Source organism: Dromaius novaehollandiae, chromosome 17 (assembly GCF_036370855.1).
Source record: "Dromaius novaehollandiae isolate bDroNov1 chromosome 17, bDroNov1.hap1, whole genome shotgun sequence".
NCBI classification, from domain to species: domain Eukaryota; kingdom Metazoa; phylum Chordata; class Aves; order Casuariiformes; family Dromaiidae; genus Dromaius; species Dromaius novaehollandiae.
Genome location: NC_088114.1, coordinates 11855459 through 11873926, shown reverse-complemented (window position 1 = coordinate 11873926; position 18468 = coordinate 11855459). Strand labels below are relative to the sequence as shown.

General features: G+C 39.9%; 1 protein-coding gene across 1 annotated transcript; it reads left to right on the top strand.

Moving 5' to 3' along the window:
- Positions 1–322: 322 nt before the first annotated feature.
- CRKL (CRK like proto-oncogene, adaptor protein) lies at positions 323–18468 on the top strand. Its single transcript, XM_026119141.2, has 3 exons — positions 323–1169; positions 4312–4774; positions 14473–18468. The coding sequence occupies exons 1-3, from the start codon at positions 856–858 to the stop codon at positions 14605–14607; spliced, it is 912 nt and encodes a 303-aa protein (XP_025974926.1). The 5' UTR covers positions 323–855; the 3' UTR covers positions 14608–18468.

The following is an 18468-nucleotide window of genomic DNA, read 5'->3' as shown; positions in this document are numbered from 1 at the left end:
GGCAGGAGGCACAACGGGGCAGGGCGGCCACGCTGGGGGGGACGGGGCAGGATGGAGGAGGGAACTGGGGGCTCCCCCTCAGCGCGCACCTGGGAGGCGCCGGGGCGAGGCCTGCCGCCCGCCAGGGGCTGCCCCAGCCCCCCCCCGCGCCCAGCCGCCCTGCACGGCGCCGTCCCCGCCAACGCGCCGCGAGCCCGGGCCGCGCCGCGGAAGGGCTGAATCACCCCGCGGGCAGCGGCGGGGGAGGGAGGGGGCGCTCCCGCCCCCCCCCGGAGACCCCGCCGCCCCTCCCCCCGCGGCGGCCCCGGCGCCAGGCGCGGCGCGCAACGCGCCTGCGCGGGGCGGTGTCGCCGGAGAGCGGCTACCGCCCGGCGGCGCCGCCATTTTGGTGCTCGGCTCCGAGAGGGGAGGGAACCGGCCGGAGAAAGCGGGAGCCGAGCGCTTCTGCCGCCCCCACCCCGCCCGCCCGGCCCCCTCCCGCCCGCGGCCCCGGCCCCGCAGCGGGCTGCCCTCGCCGCCCGCCCTTGTCAGCCGCCGCCCCTCGCCCGGCCGGGCCCGCCGCAGGCCTGCGAGCGCGGCGGGAAGGATGCCCTGCACGCCCCGCCGCTGAGGGAGACTCGGGCCGCGACCGCCGCGCCTGGCCTGGCCTGCCCCGTCCCGGCCGCCGCGCGGGCTCCGCCGGCCCAGGGCTTCCTTTGCGCCGCCCGCCGGGCCTCCTGCCGCCGGTGGGCCCCGGCCGCTTCCTCCTAGCCCCCGGCCCGCTCCGCCGCCCTTCCCGGGCCTCCCCTGCTGCGCCTGGGCCTCGGGGCTCTCCGCCTTCCTGCCCCGCTCCCTTCCCCTTCCCCGCCCGGAGCCATGTCCTCCGCCGCTCGCTTCGACTCCTCGGACCGCTCCAGCTGGTACGTGGGCCCGGTGTCGCGGGCGGAGGCGCAGACGCGGCTGCAGGGGCAGCGGCACGGCATGTTCCTGGTGCGGGACTCGTCCACCTGCCCGGGCGACTACGTGCTCTCGGTGTCGGAGAACTCCCGCGTGTCCCACTACATCATCAACTCGCTGCCCAACCGCCGCTTCAAGATCGGCGACCAGGAGTTCGAGCACCTGCCCGCGCTGCTCGAGTTCTACAAGATCCACTACCTGGACACCACCACCCTCATCGAGCCGGCGCCCAGGTGAGTGCCGCCCGCCCGGGCCCGGGCCCTCCGCGGCGCCGCGCAGGACGCGGCCCTCGGCGGCCCCGCTTTGAAACCGCCTCTGGCGGCGCCCTGGCTCTCCCCGGCCATCACGAGTTGCTCTTTCGGGTCCATCATTTACCATAACGCGCGTCCGTACAGAGCCCGCGGGCACACGCGAGGGCTCCGTGTGCATCTTTACTGCCCGCTACAATTCTCTTGCAATGGGTGTGGCCTTGCTTTGTATCAGCCTCATCTTGTGGTATTGTCCTTCTGTTCCCGGGGCGACTGAGGACTTGGTTCACAACTCAGTGTCTGAGACACAACCTCCAAGCTCTCTGTGCCTGCTCTGGTTGGAACAGAAAAGGCCTTTACGCTGCTGGGCTGCACCACCCTGCTAACTTAGTTCTAACACATTCTAGGACAGCATTTCCCAAACTTGCAGAGTTCACTTCCCCAAAGAATGGAAATCATTAATAATTCTCCCAGTCCAGTAATGGCACTGTATGTCTATCTGCATACACTACACTAAGCAATGCTGTTCTAGGAGGACGAGAAAATATGACATAGCTATGAGCTCATTCTTTGTCCCATTCCCAGCATGGGACATACCTGCTGCTTGCATCACTAAACTATTTTAGATTTATTGATAAGCTTGTTCCTTTTGATTTATAAAACCTTTCTCAGTATCTTATTTCAAAGCTTTTCAGCTTCCTGTACAGAATGTAGCAAAAATAAAAGCTAGATAAGTACCAATACACACACAAAAGATCAAATTAGTTCACTACCAAATTCAGCAGTTTAAGATGTTCCTATCATTTACAGATTAACTAAGTTCTTAAGGAAAAAAAATTGACTGGGCAGCAATCAACGACAGTCAGTCATGTCAGAAGTTGACAATATCTTGTCAAATTCCAAAACTCAGATGGTTGGAAAAACAACAAAAAAAAATCTTTCTGTAGAGCTGTTGAGCGATGCAAGGGATGTGACAAGTCACTTGCTTCTAGAACTCTTAAAGCTGCTACAAAGTCTGCACAATTGTGCTTTGGCTAGAAAGATAGATAAGTGAAGAATTCACTCATCTTTCACAGTTGAAGAGATACTTAAATGGAGCTGCCCAGCATTATGTGCATGTTTAAACTTGTGGATGGTTGGGAGGAGAAATCTACACTGAAGCAATCCTTATGCTTATCTCAATCCTTGAATATGGCTATGCATTTCTGAGAATAAGAACCTGTTCATAGTCATGTCCAGCAATAACTTCTTTTGCTTTCTCAACCCACTTGAAAACTTGGTGTCACTTAGCTGAACCCAGCTTGCTCACTTCCTATTTATTTAGGATCTTGTGTCAAATACATTACGAACGTTTCAGAACTACGTCATTTCAAGCTTCCAATTGCCTGTAGGATTTGGTGGTGGTTCTGCTAGCATACAGAGACAGATTTGGGACCTTGCCTACTGTGGACTGACAGCCTTTTTAAGCAGAGATACTAATGGGATTGATTAGATGGTTTTGTTCATAGCATAATTTTTGTGTAAACTCTTTTAGAAAATCAATGACATAGTTGATGGTTTAAAATTCTGCTTAAAGGAGACTTCCTGCTTACAAGAGAGAATGAGAGGTAGCATTTCCTGATTTTTTTTTTTTTTTTTTTTTTTTAAGGTAATGAACAAGACTTAGAAGGGGGCAGGTGTATGCTTCAGAACTGTTATTGCTATTTCTTCATTAAAACTTGGCTTTTTTTTTTTTAAAGGAAATACCTTAATCAGGTGCTTGCATTCTTGAAAGCTTTTTTTTTTTTTTTAATAAAACCATAAAGGACAGCATGAAGAGGTAATTTTCGTGATGCGATTTAACAAGTTTCTTTGTGTACAACAATTTTAGCTGCAGGAGATGACATTTTATGCTTACAAAACAGTTGAAAATGTGCAAGTTTTCTGTTTGTTTTGTGGCAATAGTGAGTTTTGATTATCATTGCAGATGTGCCTCAGCTGTTGCCTGTGCTGAGTGACTGCTCTCTAAAGTTTTTTTCCCCCCTTTCGCTTCAGCAGAATCCCTTAAACAAGCAAATTATACTCAAACTCTTTAAGGTTTCTAGAATATCTTTAAAAAAAAAAAAGTGACTTAACTTCCAGTCTATTTTGCAAGTAGCAGAAGAAAATTGAATTAGGCTAATTACATGCATTCTGCTATTGTAGTTTAGATAACATTATATGGGCCAAAGCAGATATACTTTGAAGATAATTATAAAAACTATGATGAAAATAGACTGCAGTAAAAATAGGAGTTTCATTTGATGAGCAATCATATATTCTCACAGTGAAGTGACAGTACTAGGCAGATCATGGGCAAAGTGATAAACAATGATGTGAATAAAGTAAAGGTCATATTGAGGTGAAATAAGGCAAAGGAGCATTAGCAGTGGGTGTGATACTGTGTTGTACTCGCTGTGAAGATGTCACTTTTAGGTTACTAGGTATTTACACATAGTAAATAAATTTGAAGCTAATTATTTTTCTGTTAAAATATAACAACCCCTTGAGAGTTTAAGTTGCATAAATAAGATTAGGGAACTGAATTCAGTGTTACCTTCCAGTTTTATTTGGAGAGTTGAGGGGAAAAAGTACCTTTTCCTGAAAACACAGGATCTCCCTATCTCCTTTGTTACAGAAACCAGTTTCCAATATTTAACATGACTGACTGTCCCCAAAATCCTGCATATAAACTGTAGGTTTTTTTTAAAAAAAAAAAAAAAAAAACAAAGGTACAGAACTACCTATAGCATCAAAGACAACACTGGACCTCTAAGTGTTAGAAAACTTAACTAATACTTTATCATATCCTCCTCTAGCTTTTGCTCCCTCTTCCACTATTTTCCCCTCAAGTCTGGCATTTAGAGTTGCTGAATTCATAAGAGAAATGGATGCTGAAGTTCAAAAAAACAAAAAACAAAGGCGGCTATTTAGCTCTCCAAATGGCCCCCCTCCTCCCCAAAAGGTCACTCAAGTCTGTGTCGTTTATTTTCTATATATGTGAACATCAGCGATTCCCCTTTAATGGGTATTCTCCTATTAAAACTGGTAGTTACTAGAAATACAAAACAGTAGCTATTGATAATACCAAATCTTTTTTCAAACTCAGGTATCCAAGCCCACCCATAGGATCTGGAACTGCTCCTACTATGCCTGCTGCAGAAGAAAATGTGGAATATGTTCGGACTCTCTATGACTTTCCTGGGAATGATGCTGAGGATCTTCCATTTAAAAAGGGTGAGATACTGGTAATAGTAGAGAAGCCCGAAGAACAGTGGTGGAGTGCCAGAAACAAGGATGGTCGGATTGGGATGATTCCTGTTCCTTATGTAGAAAAGCTAGTCAGATCTTCTCACGGGAAGCATGGAAACAGGAATTCCAACAGTTACGGTATTCCAGAACCTGCCCATGCTTATGCTCAGCCTCAGACCGCAAGTCCCCTTCCCTCAGTATCCAGTACACCTGGAGCAGTGATCAATCCTCTGCCATCAACACAGAATGGACCAGTCTATGCCAAAGCTATCCAAAAAAGAGTACCCTGTGCTTATGACAAGACTGCACTTGCTCTAGAGGTAAGTTCTTTCCTTTAAGTCTCATGGTTTCCAGTTCTTTGTGAAATAAGAAATTGAAGTAATTGTTACTGGCTTAGTTGGTGTGGGTGACTTCATATGGAGTCTGCTTATATCTGTTAAGGGACTAAGAAGAAGTTCTGTTACATTCTGAGGAAAGATCAACAAAAAAAATTGCTTCATCTATACCACTTCCCTTTAGAAAAGGGTCTAAGTTGCTTCAAAACCTATCCTTAATTCATCCTATTCTCTTGCCTGTTGAACAGTGTAAATATGCTGCAGGGGTAGTGAGTAGAATGTGTACCTTCTGCTGGGGAAATAAGTGCTAGTGAAAGGATGGCTTTGCTTCTGCATGTAATCTTGGGGAAGGAAAAGGATGTTTAATCCATCATTGCAGTATTCCAGGTTGAAAACCAGCAGTAACGTCCATCAGAGAAAGGTAAGGATTGCTGGTAAACATACTATCTTTTTCTTGATCCTCAAGTGAAGTGTGAGATGCACATAAGTATCTGGTGCTGGGAGCTGAAGTCTAGGCATGTCAGAAGTAAACAAGCATGTGGGGGGGGAATTTTCAGAAGTACTCTGAGCCCATTTACTTTGGCTTTCAAAAATGGAATCTGAGAAACACTAAGAACTAAATTAGTGTTTTTCTAAGATGAAGGGCTGCAGTGTAGCCTGTGTTGATCCTTTAATAACTTCCTATGCTTGCAAACACTTGTTTTCTTTTTATTTGGGATGCATTAGGCTTTAAAGCTTCATTTTTTAAATAGTTAAGAATTCATATTACAATTAGAGTTAAACTGGTATTAAAGACTGATTACAGCAAATTCTTAAAAACATATATCTAAAACATTGAGACTATTATTTTAATACTTTGGCTATACTCAAGCCTGGTTAAGCCATACTTTGAAAACATCTCACCTGGAACAGTGCTATTAGTTATTGTTCGCAAAGATGAAATTTGAACATGCTAGAAGACTTCAAGCAGCAAATGCAAGGAAGCAAACAAAGATGCTAGACAGCATTTTAGCAAGTAGTAGTGGTTTTAAAAATACTTCTGCACTTTTCCTGTTGCTTTTGCTCAGTTTGCAAGCTAAAGCTGTTATCTGTAGGTAATACTTTTGACTAAAGCTTGAAAGGTTAGATGAACTTGCAGTTATTTATAAGAGGTTCCCCCCCATTTGTAAAACCTCTACAGCTGATTACTCTTATGAGGTTAGAAGTTAAAAATATGTCACAGGATTTTTCTTGGGTCTTATGAAAGCTAGAAGCCTGTTACTTGTTAAGTGTGTAAAAGGTCATCATAGGGCAAAGTATAAATTCAGTGCCGTACAGAAGATTCCGGCCAAAACTATTCATGCTTCTGAAAACCGAGCAAGTGTTTGATCTTGTGATACTGATGTGTCATGGAATTACTTCAGGGAGCTTGCTTTGCTGCAGGGTAGCAGTACTCTTGGAGGGATGACCCTCACAAGCCAGATTTTTCTGATTTGCTATTTAGTAACCTAGTTAATTCTGTCATTTTAGCTATGCTGGTATACTTGTAGGATTAACTCTGACCAACATGCAGACTTGAATTGTTTTGAAACTTAAAATTACTGAAGTTGTTCAAGAAATTTTCTTCCTTTCCACTGAATTCTTCATTGCTTTTTGCGCCATGACTTTGCGTCTACCAGCACTACTATATCTTGTATATGTAGTCTGTTTTCTTCACAGATTGGTCACACTGTGGCTTCTCAAGGGGCTTCAGAAGTAGTGTTCAGGGAACTCATCTGCCTTTTATTAAATCTCTGGTTACAGCTTCTGCATACCCATCCATGCATAGAGAATTTTAGCAATCTCATTATAGTAACTTTTTTTTTTGGTCATATCTGCTGCTTTTGAAGAATCTCCCCTTCTTTTCATGATTTGCATTTTGCTTGCCTAACACTTGTTGGGCCCTGGTGATGTACTAATCCCAACCTTGTCAAAGCTCTACGTGTCACTAAACCTGAACCATTTCAAGTCATAGTTCAGCATTCTTGAAAACACCAGAGTTCACTTGGACTAGAAACTTATTTTTGTAGGAGCCTTGAAAACAGCTGGCAAGAAAAGGGCAAGCTGTGGGAATGTTTTAGGGAAGAAAGCTAATGGTGTTCTTTCAGAATAGTTGCATTTCACAGTACTCTGCATCAATACAAGTGTACTCTAAATCACAGTTTAGCAAGTACTGACAGAAAGCCTTCTTGATATAATCTAATTACACAGTGATTGTGTAATCCCACTTAAACGGATAAAACAATATGAAAGCAAAGAATCTGTTCACTAGCTTTATGGGTCAGCACACAAACAGTACTTGTGAAGATTAGAGTATCATCTGGAGTAAATAAATCCATTGCATAGTAATCTGCTTGACTTCCTTTTAAGTGGAGAAATGTTATTCTCCAGGGTTCAGCTTGAAAATGGGACAGACTCTTTGCTTGCAAGTCCAATTTTTCTATCACACACAATTGTTTAAGAAAAAAATTCGTAGCCTCTTACAGAGAGGAGGCTTGTTTTTTATGGAAAGTATAATTAGATTATCATAAAACAAGTTTTTCATGTGAAAAAATGTAACTTGTCAAGAGTAAGTATTCCACTGAAAAACTTTATCAAGATCTGTGGGGTTGGATAATGACTGAATGTTTAATTTTGAAATAGTATTTAAAGTGTGACAGTTTAAGGACAAAGAATATAAGAGCGTGACTGCAATTTTCCTGTAAGGATACAAGAATGGTTTGATAGTACGGCATCTATTACACTTTAGACTTTATTGGACTAAAATTTAGCATTCATAGTTATATTACTGAAGTGGCTGAAGTCTAGATGTTGACTGGGTGCTACTGCATTAGATACTGTATGTTTATTCTCTAAAAGTTTATAGAGTAATCTGTTTATAGATTAAATATAAGTTTTAAATATAGTCACTATCTCAGAGTATACAATTTTAGTGATTTATCCTATATGGCAGTTGTTATAAATATGGGTGTCTCCCTGCACCAGGGAACAATTAAGTAAAGCCAATGCTAAGTCAATTGTATTACAAAGATTTACATATTACTGTTGTCAATGGACTAAATTACCTTGGCAGTTCAGATTTGATGGTTTTTTAAGTGAACTGATTACATTCTGCAGTTTCTCATTGCAACTTAGTACTAAGTGTTATTACTAACATGTAGCATTTTCAAGGATACTGCACAAAAAATTCAAATCTGTTTTTTCAGTCATTTGCTTCTTGCCAAGAGTCTAAAAGCTTCCTTCCTTCCTTTTTAGTGCCGTAGAGGAAGGAATTTGAAAGACAGGAATACAGTGTCCTGTATTTATTGGGACTCTACATTACAGGGCTATGTTCTGCTGTTCTTCAGTCCGTCTTTTCTTTGGGAAAGCTAGGAGGGAAATCCTATGTTCAAAGGTTATATGGGATACCTAGCACTTTAAGTGATGAATTTTTCAAGAGCAGAGATTCCTTGGCACTGTTGCTATGCTACAAAGTGAAGTCTACCTGAAAGTTTCTCAGTATTAGTAATTCTGTAGTTCTGTAGCCAGCTTTTTGAATACAATATGCTTATGAAGCCTTGCATTAAACTGGTATGCATTAACCAGTGAATGAAGTCTGTGCAGTGCCCCTTACTCCAAGACCTTGCATTCAAAGAAGTTGGTTGATTGCTAACTTCTCTGCAATTAAGTTCATAGAGCAACTGATGGTGGATAATTGCCTTAAAAATTATTAAACTCAGTTTTAAGTTTAGATTCAGGAAATGAACAACAAGTTACAAATTCACTCAAAATGGAGTGAAATGGTTTAAGGAATCAGAAGACAGGAGACCAGCACAGCAGCAGCTAGATTTTTATCTGCTCTATGTTTAAATAATGGTTCTTATGTATACTCCAAGCACTGTAATAGCAGCATCATAGACAGGCAGTAGTAGTCCCGAGTCCATCTCCAGACTTAACATGACAGGATTTCAGGGATTTATATTAGGAAAGTTAAGATTCTATTTAAACAATCTTAAGACTTTTAAATTTATTTTTATTAATAGAGCATCATTATATTTTTATAGCAAGGTCATAATGATAACGTCTCTTTCAAAACTATACCAGCATTGTAGTACCAAGTAGCTTATTTATACATGTTATATCAAGTGTGTACTTGTATGTGTTTGCTAGTATGGATTCAGTGTATCACTGAAGTTTTGGCAAAATAAATATCCATTCAGCATAATTATATAACTGCCTTATTTCTCTTGAGCTTGTTGCAATTAGGTTACAGTTAACTTTCTTCCTTTCAAAAGAAAGTCGAGACAAGTAGGGCAAGGTGTGCTAGGAGCAGAAATCTCTTAAGAAATCAGGCTACTTTTTTCACTAGACAAAGAACATTGCACTTTTAAATCAAGGAAATGTAGCATTGCTGTGTTAAACATTAAATGCATCAGAACCACATGATTACTATTTTGCTTAAAATCTAGACCCTGTACTTTTATAGCTTCAAGTGCTGATAACGGAGTTCTAGATCTGATAACTATTGAATTGAAAGTGATGCTGACAGCAGGATTCCTGTATCTGTGCTCTGATGTGTAGTGACTTTTTAGTATGCTCCCTTTGAAAATGCAACAGACAGTTACTCTAGAGACTTTTTGTGTGTGTGATCTTAATCTTTTTGCGATTTCCTTTCCCAGTCAAGTTATTTATAGTCCCCATCATGATAATGCTCAGTGCCTCACAGTTTAATATACGTTCACCCTCAATTGTTTTTAGAGTTTGTTTTCAGAAGAAATTGAAGCACTAGGGCTTACTAAAGTTGTAGGAAATCTGTACCAGAACAAGAAACTTAGTCCAGGCATCAGGTTCCATTTGTCTTAATTAGTCATTCTTTCTTTATACACAATGTGGATAACCTAGACAAGATCCTGTGCTGCAAAGAGATTTAGTATGGCTCAAGAATGATTGTCTGTGTTAAGTCTTCAGTGCTCTGAATTCTGCACAGTCCTGACAGCATGGTTAGCAGAAGGAGACAGGCTACCGTAATTTAATGAAAAGCAGTACTGTTTCTGTGGTGCTGCAATCCCAGTTCTGGCAATTGTCCTAATTGTACTTGAACTGCAAACCTAGATTGTTTTCCTCTGTTCCTGGATGAGGCTGGATTAATTGGGTCTTCAGTGTTTTTATGCTGCTCTTCTACCTGCTCTGGTGTCTCAGGAATGGTTGAAAGTCTTTCTTCTGGTCTGAAAGACTTGATCCTCTAGTTTGGGCATCAAACTGTTATTCTGGCACACGACATCAAAATGGAGGGATAGTAAAGCTGAACAAAGCTGTTTTATCAGCCTTTTGGTTTCTTGAATCTGGCAATAGCTAAACACCTGCTACTTCAGAATGTCACTTTGTCATGTTTTCTGTACAACTGAACTCTGCCTCTTTTGTTTGGCTCAGCCTTTTATCTGTTTGGGACAATTGGATTTCCATTAATTTCTTACTGTTGAACCTTGTTGTACTTTATTCTCCATCAGAACAGGCAGCTGGTTTGAACAATTACTTGTTTATTTTTTAGCGCTAATGCTAGCGCTAAAACAGAAAGTTAGTTGTGACACCAACTGGAATTAAAGTCTGAGGTTCAACTCCCTATGAATTCCAGATAGCAATATGGTTTCTATAGCTATTGACACAATGGGCTAAAGGGATGATTTACAGTTCTGATGCACTTATCTCCTTGAACTTGTTATAGAACTCAGTCAACCATAGAACTATTAACATGCAATTGTTGTCGCAATATCTGTAAAATTCAAGTAGAATTAGTCGACTGTGGCTGAAATGGCACGCAGCACACCCTCTTTGCAATGTATGAATCAGCTTCAGGTAGAAGACAGGTATGGAAGAGTCTAGAGTGAATGAAATAACCTTTTTGATTGACATGCTCCACAACTTATATTTCCCCAGGGTTTTTGAATTCATGCTGTAACAGGGATGTTATGAGAGGGTGCTATCTAAAAATACATTTTGATGTTATCATTTGGGTGGACCCAAATGGCTGCATTGCAGAAGAATTACTCATTTCAATAGTTAATACTTCCATCCAGTGATGCTGGCATGGCATGCTTTACAAGTGAATTAACTTATCCAAGAGATGCTGAGACGAAGCAAACATTATGCTAATTTATAGATAAGGACCATGAGCTGTCCAGAGTCATACAGGAAGTCTGTGGCAGAGATGAGAATAGAACCAGGTCTTCTGACTGTGTCCTGTGCCTAATCATAAGACAATCCTTCTAACTGCCTTGAAATGTTCTCTAAAAAAAATAGTGCTAAATTTTAGTGGGAAATCACACCTCAGCCTGACCAAATTGTAGAGGCTTTAGGAAGAATTTACCAGATGCTGTTTTTAGGTAGTATATGGGGGGGCGGGGGGGGGGAGGAAGTGCACAGAGGAACTACTTGACCAGATTGTCAAAATACAGGTCTTTAACATGAGAGCCAAGACTTGCTCTGTCATGACATCAAGGTTCCTTTGCATAATCATGTTTCAACATTCTGTTTCATTAAGACCCCTTAAGGCAACTGCCCCCCCCCCCAAAAAAAAACCCCAAAACACAGAGTATAGCACAGGAGGATACTCAAAAGCTTTCATTTAACACAAACAAACAAAAAACTCTCCTCAAACAGTATGCCTAGCTATTGCAAGTCAATTTACTCTTCCAATGCTACCTGTATATGAAAGTATTTTTTGAGAATCTTGTCTCAGCTAGCACTCCTTAATGGCAAATACTGACTGTTAGCAACTTTGCCCGCCTTGCACTGTAAAGAACATTTTACATTGATAATATGCATGGTTGTTTATTGCAAGACCATAGACTTCTATTGTAAATATTTTTTTCCTTCCAGAGAGGTAAGACTTCCAAACTTACTCAAGTTGTAGAATTCATTCAGAATCAAATTGAAGGATAACTTTCAAGAACTTGAAAAATGAATAATGAATTGATCCCTATAGCACATGAGCAGAATTAAGTTATCAGGCTCTCAGAAAATGCAAGTCTATGTTTTTGATCCAGTGTACTACATAAATTTCTTTCTTCTTCCACAAATAAGTTTGAAGTGGTTCAGAGTGGACTGGCTTTATGGTGTGGTACAAATGTAGTTAAATTTTAACTGCTGTGATTTTTGGATGTGTATTCTTGAACTTGAGCCTGAAACCTGGAACTTGGATCAGTCTTCAAGGTTTATTTAAATCTAGCAATGATTATTTATAGATGTTATTAGCCTTTTCCTAAAGAGACATTTGTTAGGTTCCTGTTTAAGTCTTGTTACTAAATCTTTGTCTAGCCTTTCCATTTTGTGCAAAGTCTAACAAGTTGTGCTTTTTATCAAATACATACTTAAAGCATTAAAATAGTTCCAAGTGTGACAATTTTGAATTTCTGTAAGGAAGGGAACAAAAACAACAGTAGTGGGAAAAACACATTTTGCTTAAATGTCTAATTTCATTCTAATGCACAGCATAAAGCTTAAATCTCTAGAAAGAGTTTCAAAGTGTTAGATTTAATTATTTATTTTTAAAAAGAGATAACATGATGAGTGACTGCCTAGGATTTGATTACAGCATCTTCAATTTCACTTAAAGATTCTTGCTTCTGAGCGATTTTCAAAAAGTATCTATTGAAATGATGGTAACTAGTTTAAACAGGCCTCAGATCATCTTGTGACATGCCTTCTGGAAAACATTTTCTGAACTCAGTTTTTTTTCTTTTACAGAAAATGTACAGGTCTTATCTAAAAAGACAAGTTTCAGTCTAAGGCTCTTGGCCAAGGTCCTTAAACTAGCTGCATCAGTTCTGAACATTAAGAGTATTTAGATAATTTAGAAAAATTGTTACACATATTGTATCAAGACTAAAATCTAGCTTTTCATAAGTTAGAAAATCAAAGCTGGTTGTCCTTGGATTTTACATAACTAGCTTGGTAATCTAAAAATTCATCTACAAAGCTGTAAGCTAGTACTCAGTTCCCTGAGGCAACTTTATTGGCCAAGGAAAAGTAACATTTGAAAAATCCTTTTTACTCATAGTACAGGAATATGCTGTGTGATCAGACATCTAAATGTACCTTTTGACATCTCAGACATCTAAATTCACCTTTGTGAAAGCTTTGCAAAGTTTCCGTTGGCAGTAGTTACTAGTCAGGACTGAGTTTTGCCAGAATAAATAGTTCCCTAAATCTCAATCTGACCTTCTATTTGATGTTACTCCTTGTGCTTACTCCTGATGCAAGAGGGTTATCTCTACTCCTTCTTCCTACTTTCTGGAGTCCATTTTACTCCATACCTGTTTTGTTCCCCCCCCCCCCCCCCCCCCATAGATGCTTTCTAATAGGACTCAGTTAAATTGACTTGCTTTAACATTGTCTTGAATAGTCAAGAACTCAAGATTTCAGGTTTCGCTGGGCATTTGAGAAAGCTCTGAGTAGAAGAAAGCACAAAATTAGAACTGCATCAATTGATTCCTGAAACTTAAGAGTGAAAGCTTTTGCTGTTACACTGGTCTTCATCCTGACCTAAGAAAGTGGAGAGCTTTTTGTAGATGTGCAGATGTCTGTCACGCCCCAGTTCTACAAAATACTGGGAAATTTGAGATTGGACCTAGAATGGGTGAGAAAATTGCAGACTTTTGGCTGTTGGTCACAGGTTGGCTCTTCCTTTTGTGAAATTAGTCATTAGTTGCTAATGTTGCTTTTCTAATATTTACTGTAGTTACCACATAGATGCAATTAAGTAAACAGGAAGGGAGGCGTAAAGTTTGAGAGCTGCTGCAACAGACCATATGTTCAGCTATTCTGAAGCATTCAGGTACTAGGAACATTTGAGGGAGAAATGGACTATTTAGCTAATTTTAAACACTGCTTGTTATGTTGGATATTCTACTTCATAAGTTGTTCTAGTCTGAATGAAAAACACGCTTTGTATAATGGAAGACTAACTTCTCACCATTTGGACTGACATTTTTGCTTTGTCAGAATTGAGCTCTTCCCATCTTTCACCACCAATAGGAAGAGACATGGTTATGGTAGGAAAGGCCTGAGATGTAATTGCTGCTGTTCCAAGTTCTCCAACAGAAAGTAGAAGCAAAAACAGTGAATAAAGCTAGAATCTTAGCATCTAATGCTTAATAAAAATTATTCAAGATTACTTTTGCTGGCTTAAGAGGCATATCATTTTAGATAATTATAGAAGCTTCTTAAACAGTGATAATCAGTACTAAGAATTGCCATAAGAATTTCTCTGAAAAATATAAATTTCCTTTTAAATTAGCCCACTAATGCTGAAACCAGTATGAGTACTGTGCTCCTTTGAATGGATATTGCATCTCATTATTGATGATAGCTTTAGTGGCGTCAGTTTATACTAACCTAGACATGTTGCATAAAGTTGTATGCTTTCCTTTCGGAAAAGGTGTAGTTCAGTAATTTGTGTGAACGTAAGTAAACATTTAAGACTTTCTTTTTGAAGAAGAGGGTGAAGTTGTATTTAGCAACAGAATTTTGGTGTTTTAGCTCAGTAAAAGTAACTTTTTTTCCCCTTTGAAACTTGCACCAAAAAGTGTTTTTTCTTTAATGCGGTCATGTATGTTTGTTACTCTTGATTTGTATATGTCAGAGATAAGATTCCCATATGTGATAACTTTTTTTTTTAAATTACACAGGTCGGAGATATTGTGAAGGTTACAAGGATGAATATAAACGGTCAGTGGGAAGGCGAAGTCAACGGTCGAAAAGGGCTGTTCCCGTTCACGCATGTCAAAATAATTGACCCTCAAAACCCAGACGAGAATGAATGATTCCCTTTGCCTGATTCACACTGCTGCTTCATTTTCCTGGCTGTCATTAGCATTGTTTGAGGTGGGATGATGACTTAATGGCACATTGCTAGCATTGTCCATTTTCCAGCTTGCTGCAGTTTGACTGTTCTTTTAATATACATTTGGAATACATTACAACTGAAGTCACTGCCTGACCTTCATACCATAGTTGCATCATCCAGAATATAGTTTCACTTTTAGAGCTATATTGGGCCTTAAGCTGGAGAAGACTGAACCATACAGATATATAGGAGACAAGTATGGGGGTTAAAAAAAAAAAACACCCTTTCCTGTTGAGACTTCCATGGACTTATTCTGGCCTACTCAGTAAGAAGAGCCCTAATCTTAGATCAAACATAGAACTTGTGCATTACTGTCCGACAAAAAGCAACAACAAAAATGCAATTTTAGGACTGAAGAAGACTTAGTTTTAAGAGAACCTGTCCTAAGGTAGTATATTCAAGATAATGGTCTCTTTAAAGGACAATAATTGAAGCTTACGTATTCTAAGCAGTTGTATTAGAAGCTGCTCTTTTGTGATAACTCTTAAGCTTGTTGTTGACCTTCCTGAAACAGTGTGTGTTAAATGCAAATAACCATTGATTGAGCTGCATTGAAGCTGAGGCATTTATTTATAAGGAAACTTAGGAGGAGTTGATACTTGTAGCCTGTTTTTGACATACTTAAAGCATTTCTGTTGAATTTGCAAGCACTAACTGTAGAAAATGAGCTTTAAAGGGAAACACTTAGGCCTGGTCTACACACAGCTCTTCTGCAATGTTAAAGCATGGTTTTACTAAAGTAGAACTGCTCATCACCAAGCTGTTGCTTGGTAGACAGATTGATCAGATTGCCATGGTATGGAGGAGTAGGAAAGGAGCGCTACAGAAGAATTTTATAAATACTGCTAAAATCCTCATATTTAAACATAAAACCTTTTACACCCATTTCTCTGCAGGCTCCCTTCTCTCTCTAAAGTTTCCTAGGGATGCCAGCCCCAGCTTGCTGAAGGCTCCTTTTCAAACACAGTACCTTTTTCCCAGGGTGTCACCATGTCTCTCTGCTTCTTCTCTAGCACCACTTTCTTCTTTTTTTCTTGCTTGCATCACAAATTCCTTGCATGCTGCCATGCTTTCCTCCTGCCAAATGGGTTGGCTCTGACTTATATCAGCCTTAGATCCTGCCCACTCCCAGCATCCCCTAAAAAGTGGTTAATTGGAGTCAGCTGCCTGGGTTCCCCCATGTGGTAAATTTAGGCTCAGGTTGGAGGAGGCCACAAAGGTGCCCATTACTAGTATAGGTTTTTCCCCCCTTTTTCTGTACTTAAGGTGTACTGCTGTAACTGTATCTACAGTAGGGATTTATATGGCTGCAGCTGCATGAGTACGGTTAAAGCCATACAGCTTAAGTCTTTAACCTGCATACAGGGCATGAAAGCTTAGGCGCAGTGGTATTTTTTGCTGCCTTCTTTAAACGTGTTTTCTAGGTGAACTGGAATGCTCTTTTAAAAAATAATTGAACACTGAATTAACAGAATACATGTGTATGCAAAGACTGTAATTACAAAACCTCCCTTTTCAGACATCCTGATTAAAGAAAATTACCTGTTGTAGAAGTTGACAGTAAAGCAGCTGCCCTGATGCGTTCATTTTTCAACTTTTGAAGGCTGTCAGTTATAGCAAAATTAGAAAGTACAGGTACCTGCAGAATTTTACCATTTGTTATATCAAATTATATAAAATTTATCATCTTAAGTTCCTGCATGTATTCTTGTTGATTTAGGTCTCTTGATCCTAATAAAAGCAAGTTGTTCTTAGCTTCATATTGAAGTGCCGTGAGATCCTTAAATGGGAGGCACTGAAGAAATGCAAAAATGGCATTTACAACAAAAGCTTTATAAATGCTGTTTTACAGAAAAGTTCCTCATTTCATCTATTAGCTATTTTCTCTAGTATTAATCAAGTGGCTGACAGTCTAGAAGTTCTTGTAGAGCGTTTTACTGCCAAATTAACTGTGAAGTAGAGTAGCATTGACTGAAGTGTTTGGTGCTGTAAGAATAATTCTTGACAATAGGCATTGACAGTTTGTCTTGCAACGAAAAGCTATGCAGCTATCTTAACTAAAGAAAGTCATTCTTACTCCATGCCCCAGCTCCACCTATAAGTAAGTTTACTACATAGATTGTACTACTGAAAGTCATCTTGTGAATACAGAAACTGCACTAAGCTCAGTCTACGGCAGAGAAATCTTGTTTCAGACCTGACCGAGTTATAGGCAGCTGTCTTCAAAAGACTGATTGTAGAATTCTTCCTTTGCATATTAAAATCTGTAAGTACTGTGAGATTTGAGACCTTGAACACAGCTTTTTAACTTGGATTATTTTCACTAAAATAAGTATTCATGAGGGGAAGCATCAAGATAGGGTATACACTTTGAAAACAAGCATTGTTTTACATTTAATTAATATGTTCTGATGCTGCAGAAAAGCAAAACATCTTCCTTCAAAACTATGCAAAATTTGTGTGTAGGGGCATCTGATGCAAAGATAAGAATTCTTAAATTTCTGTGAACCTGGTTTTGGGCCACTGATGAGTAGTGTTTCTCTGGGTAGCAGAGGTGTGGTTCGCTGATGTTACATGTGGTTTAAATGTAGCATACTGAACAGGCTAACCTGACTGTAAACCTGCATCAAAAATGTCCGTGCTATTTTACTATAAGACAAGTATTTTTCATATTAAGACTGCATTTGATCAGTCTGTGTTTCTCTTTGAAGGACTCTCTGGTTTCTCAATCACTTGTTACTTGCGTACATATGTGCTGTCTGTTACTTTATGAAGCCTTTTAAATTTGAGTGATAACCTATCAGTGTAAATGTTCCTTGGGGGTATAAGGTATACGTATTATGAAGCAAGAGAGTCTATCAAGTGATGGCTTCAATCTATGCACCATTAAAGTTGTTCATGCTTTTGAACTAGCAGCTGGTTTGATTACCTGGTGCCACAATAGTTAACTATCATGAAAGGCTTACTGTTTGACTTCCTCCTCTTGTGTACATGTGTAAATATACATTGAAGCCTCTGACCGGTCTGAAAGTTTAAATGAAAACTGTTTTAATCAGTGTCCATCACTGGATAAGCGCTAATTTAATTCATGATTGTTTACAAATTGGGAAAGAATAAACAAAAGGGAATATCCTGTTTGGGTTGGGGCTCTGAAGAGCCTGAGCATTATTTTTGTAAAGGGAAAAACAGCATTCTTTGTGCCATTTCATGTGCCTGTAATGTAATTTTTTATATTGTATTAACATCCTGGGAATGAGTGGGCTGCCTTTGTTTTCTAGTCAAGTTTTCGAGCATTTTTCTCAATACCTGCATTTGAAAGTGAGACCTGCCTAAAAGACTGCCTTTTGGGACCAGTGAAAGCATTCTTTTATAGTTGTCATTTTCTGTTTACTAGTGTTAAATGAAAATGTGTTTTGGGACAAGGAAACAATTATTGCAGTGGGAAAGGTGGCCTTGTATTTGAGAGAGACAGTCGTCACTGTGTAAACTTTAAAACACAATATGTAATTTAAAGACCATGAACTTCAGGCAATAATATTAAGTGTAAGCTTTTAAAGTTTATTTTGGGGATCATAGCTTGTTTTATTTTTTGTGCTATAAAATTAACAGTATTAAATGAATTATATTCTTAGAATATATGGAGTGTCTTTTCTTAAGATTAGTGCCTTTTTAATTTCTTACTCCACTTATTTCATAGAACTGGTCCCAACATCAAGCCACTGTTTTTTTTTCCAGTGCCCTGTTTGTACAGTCTAAATAAAACTTGCATCAACTTACA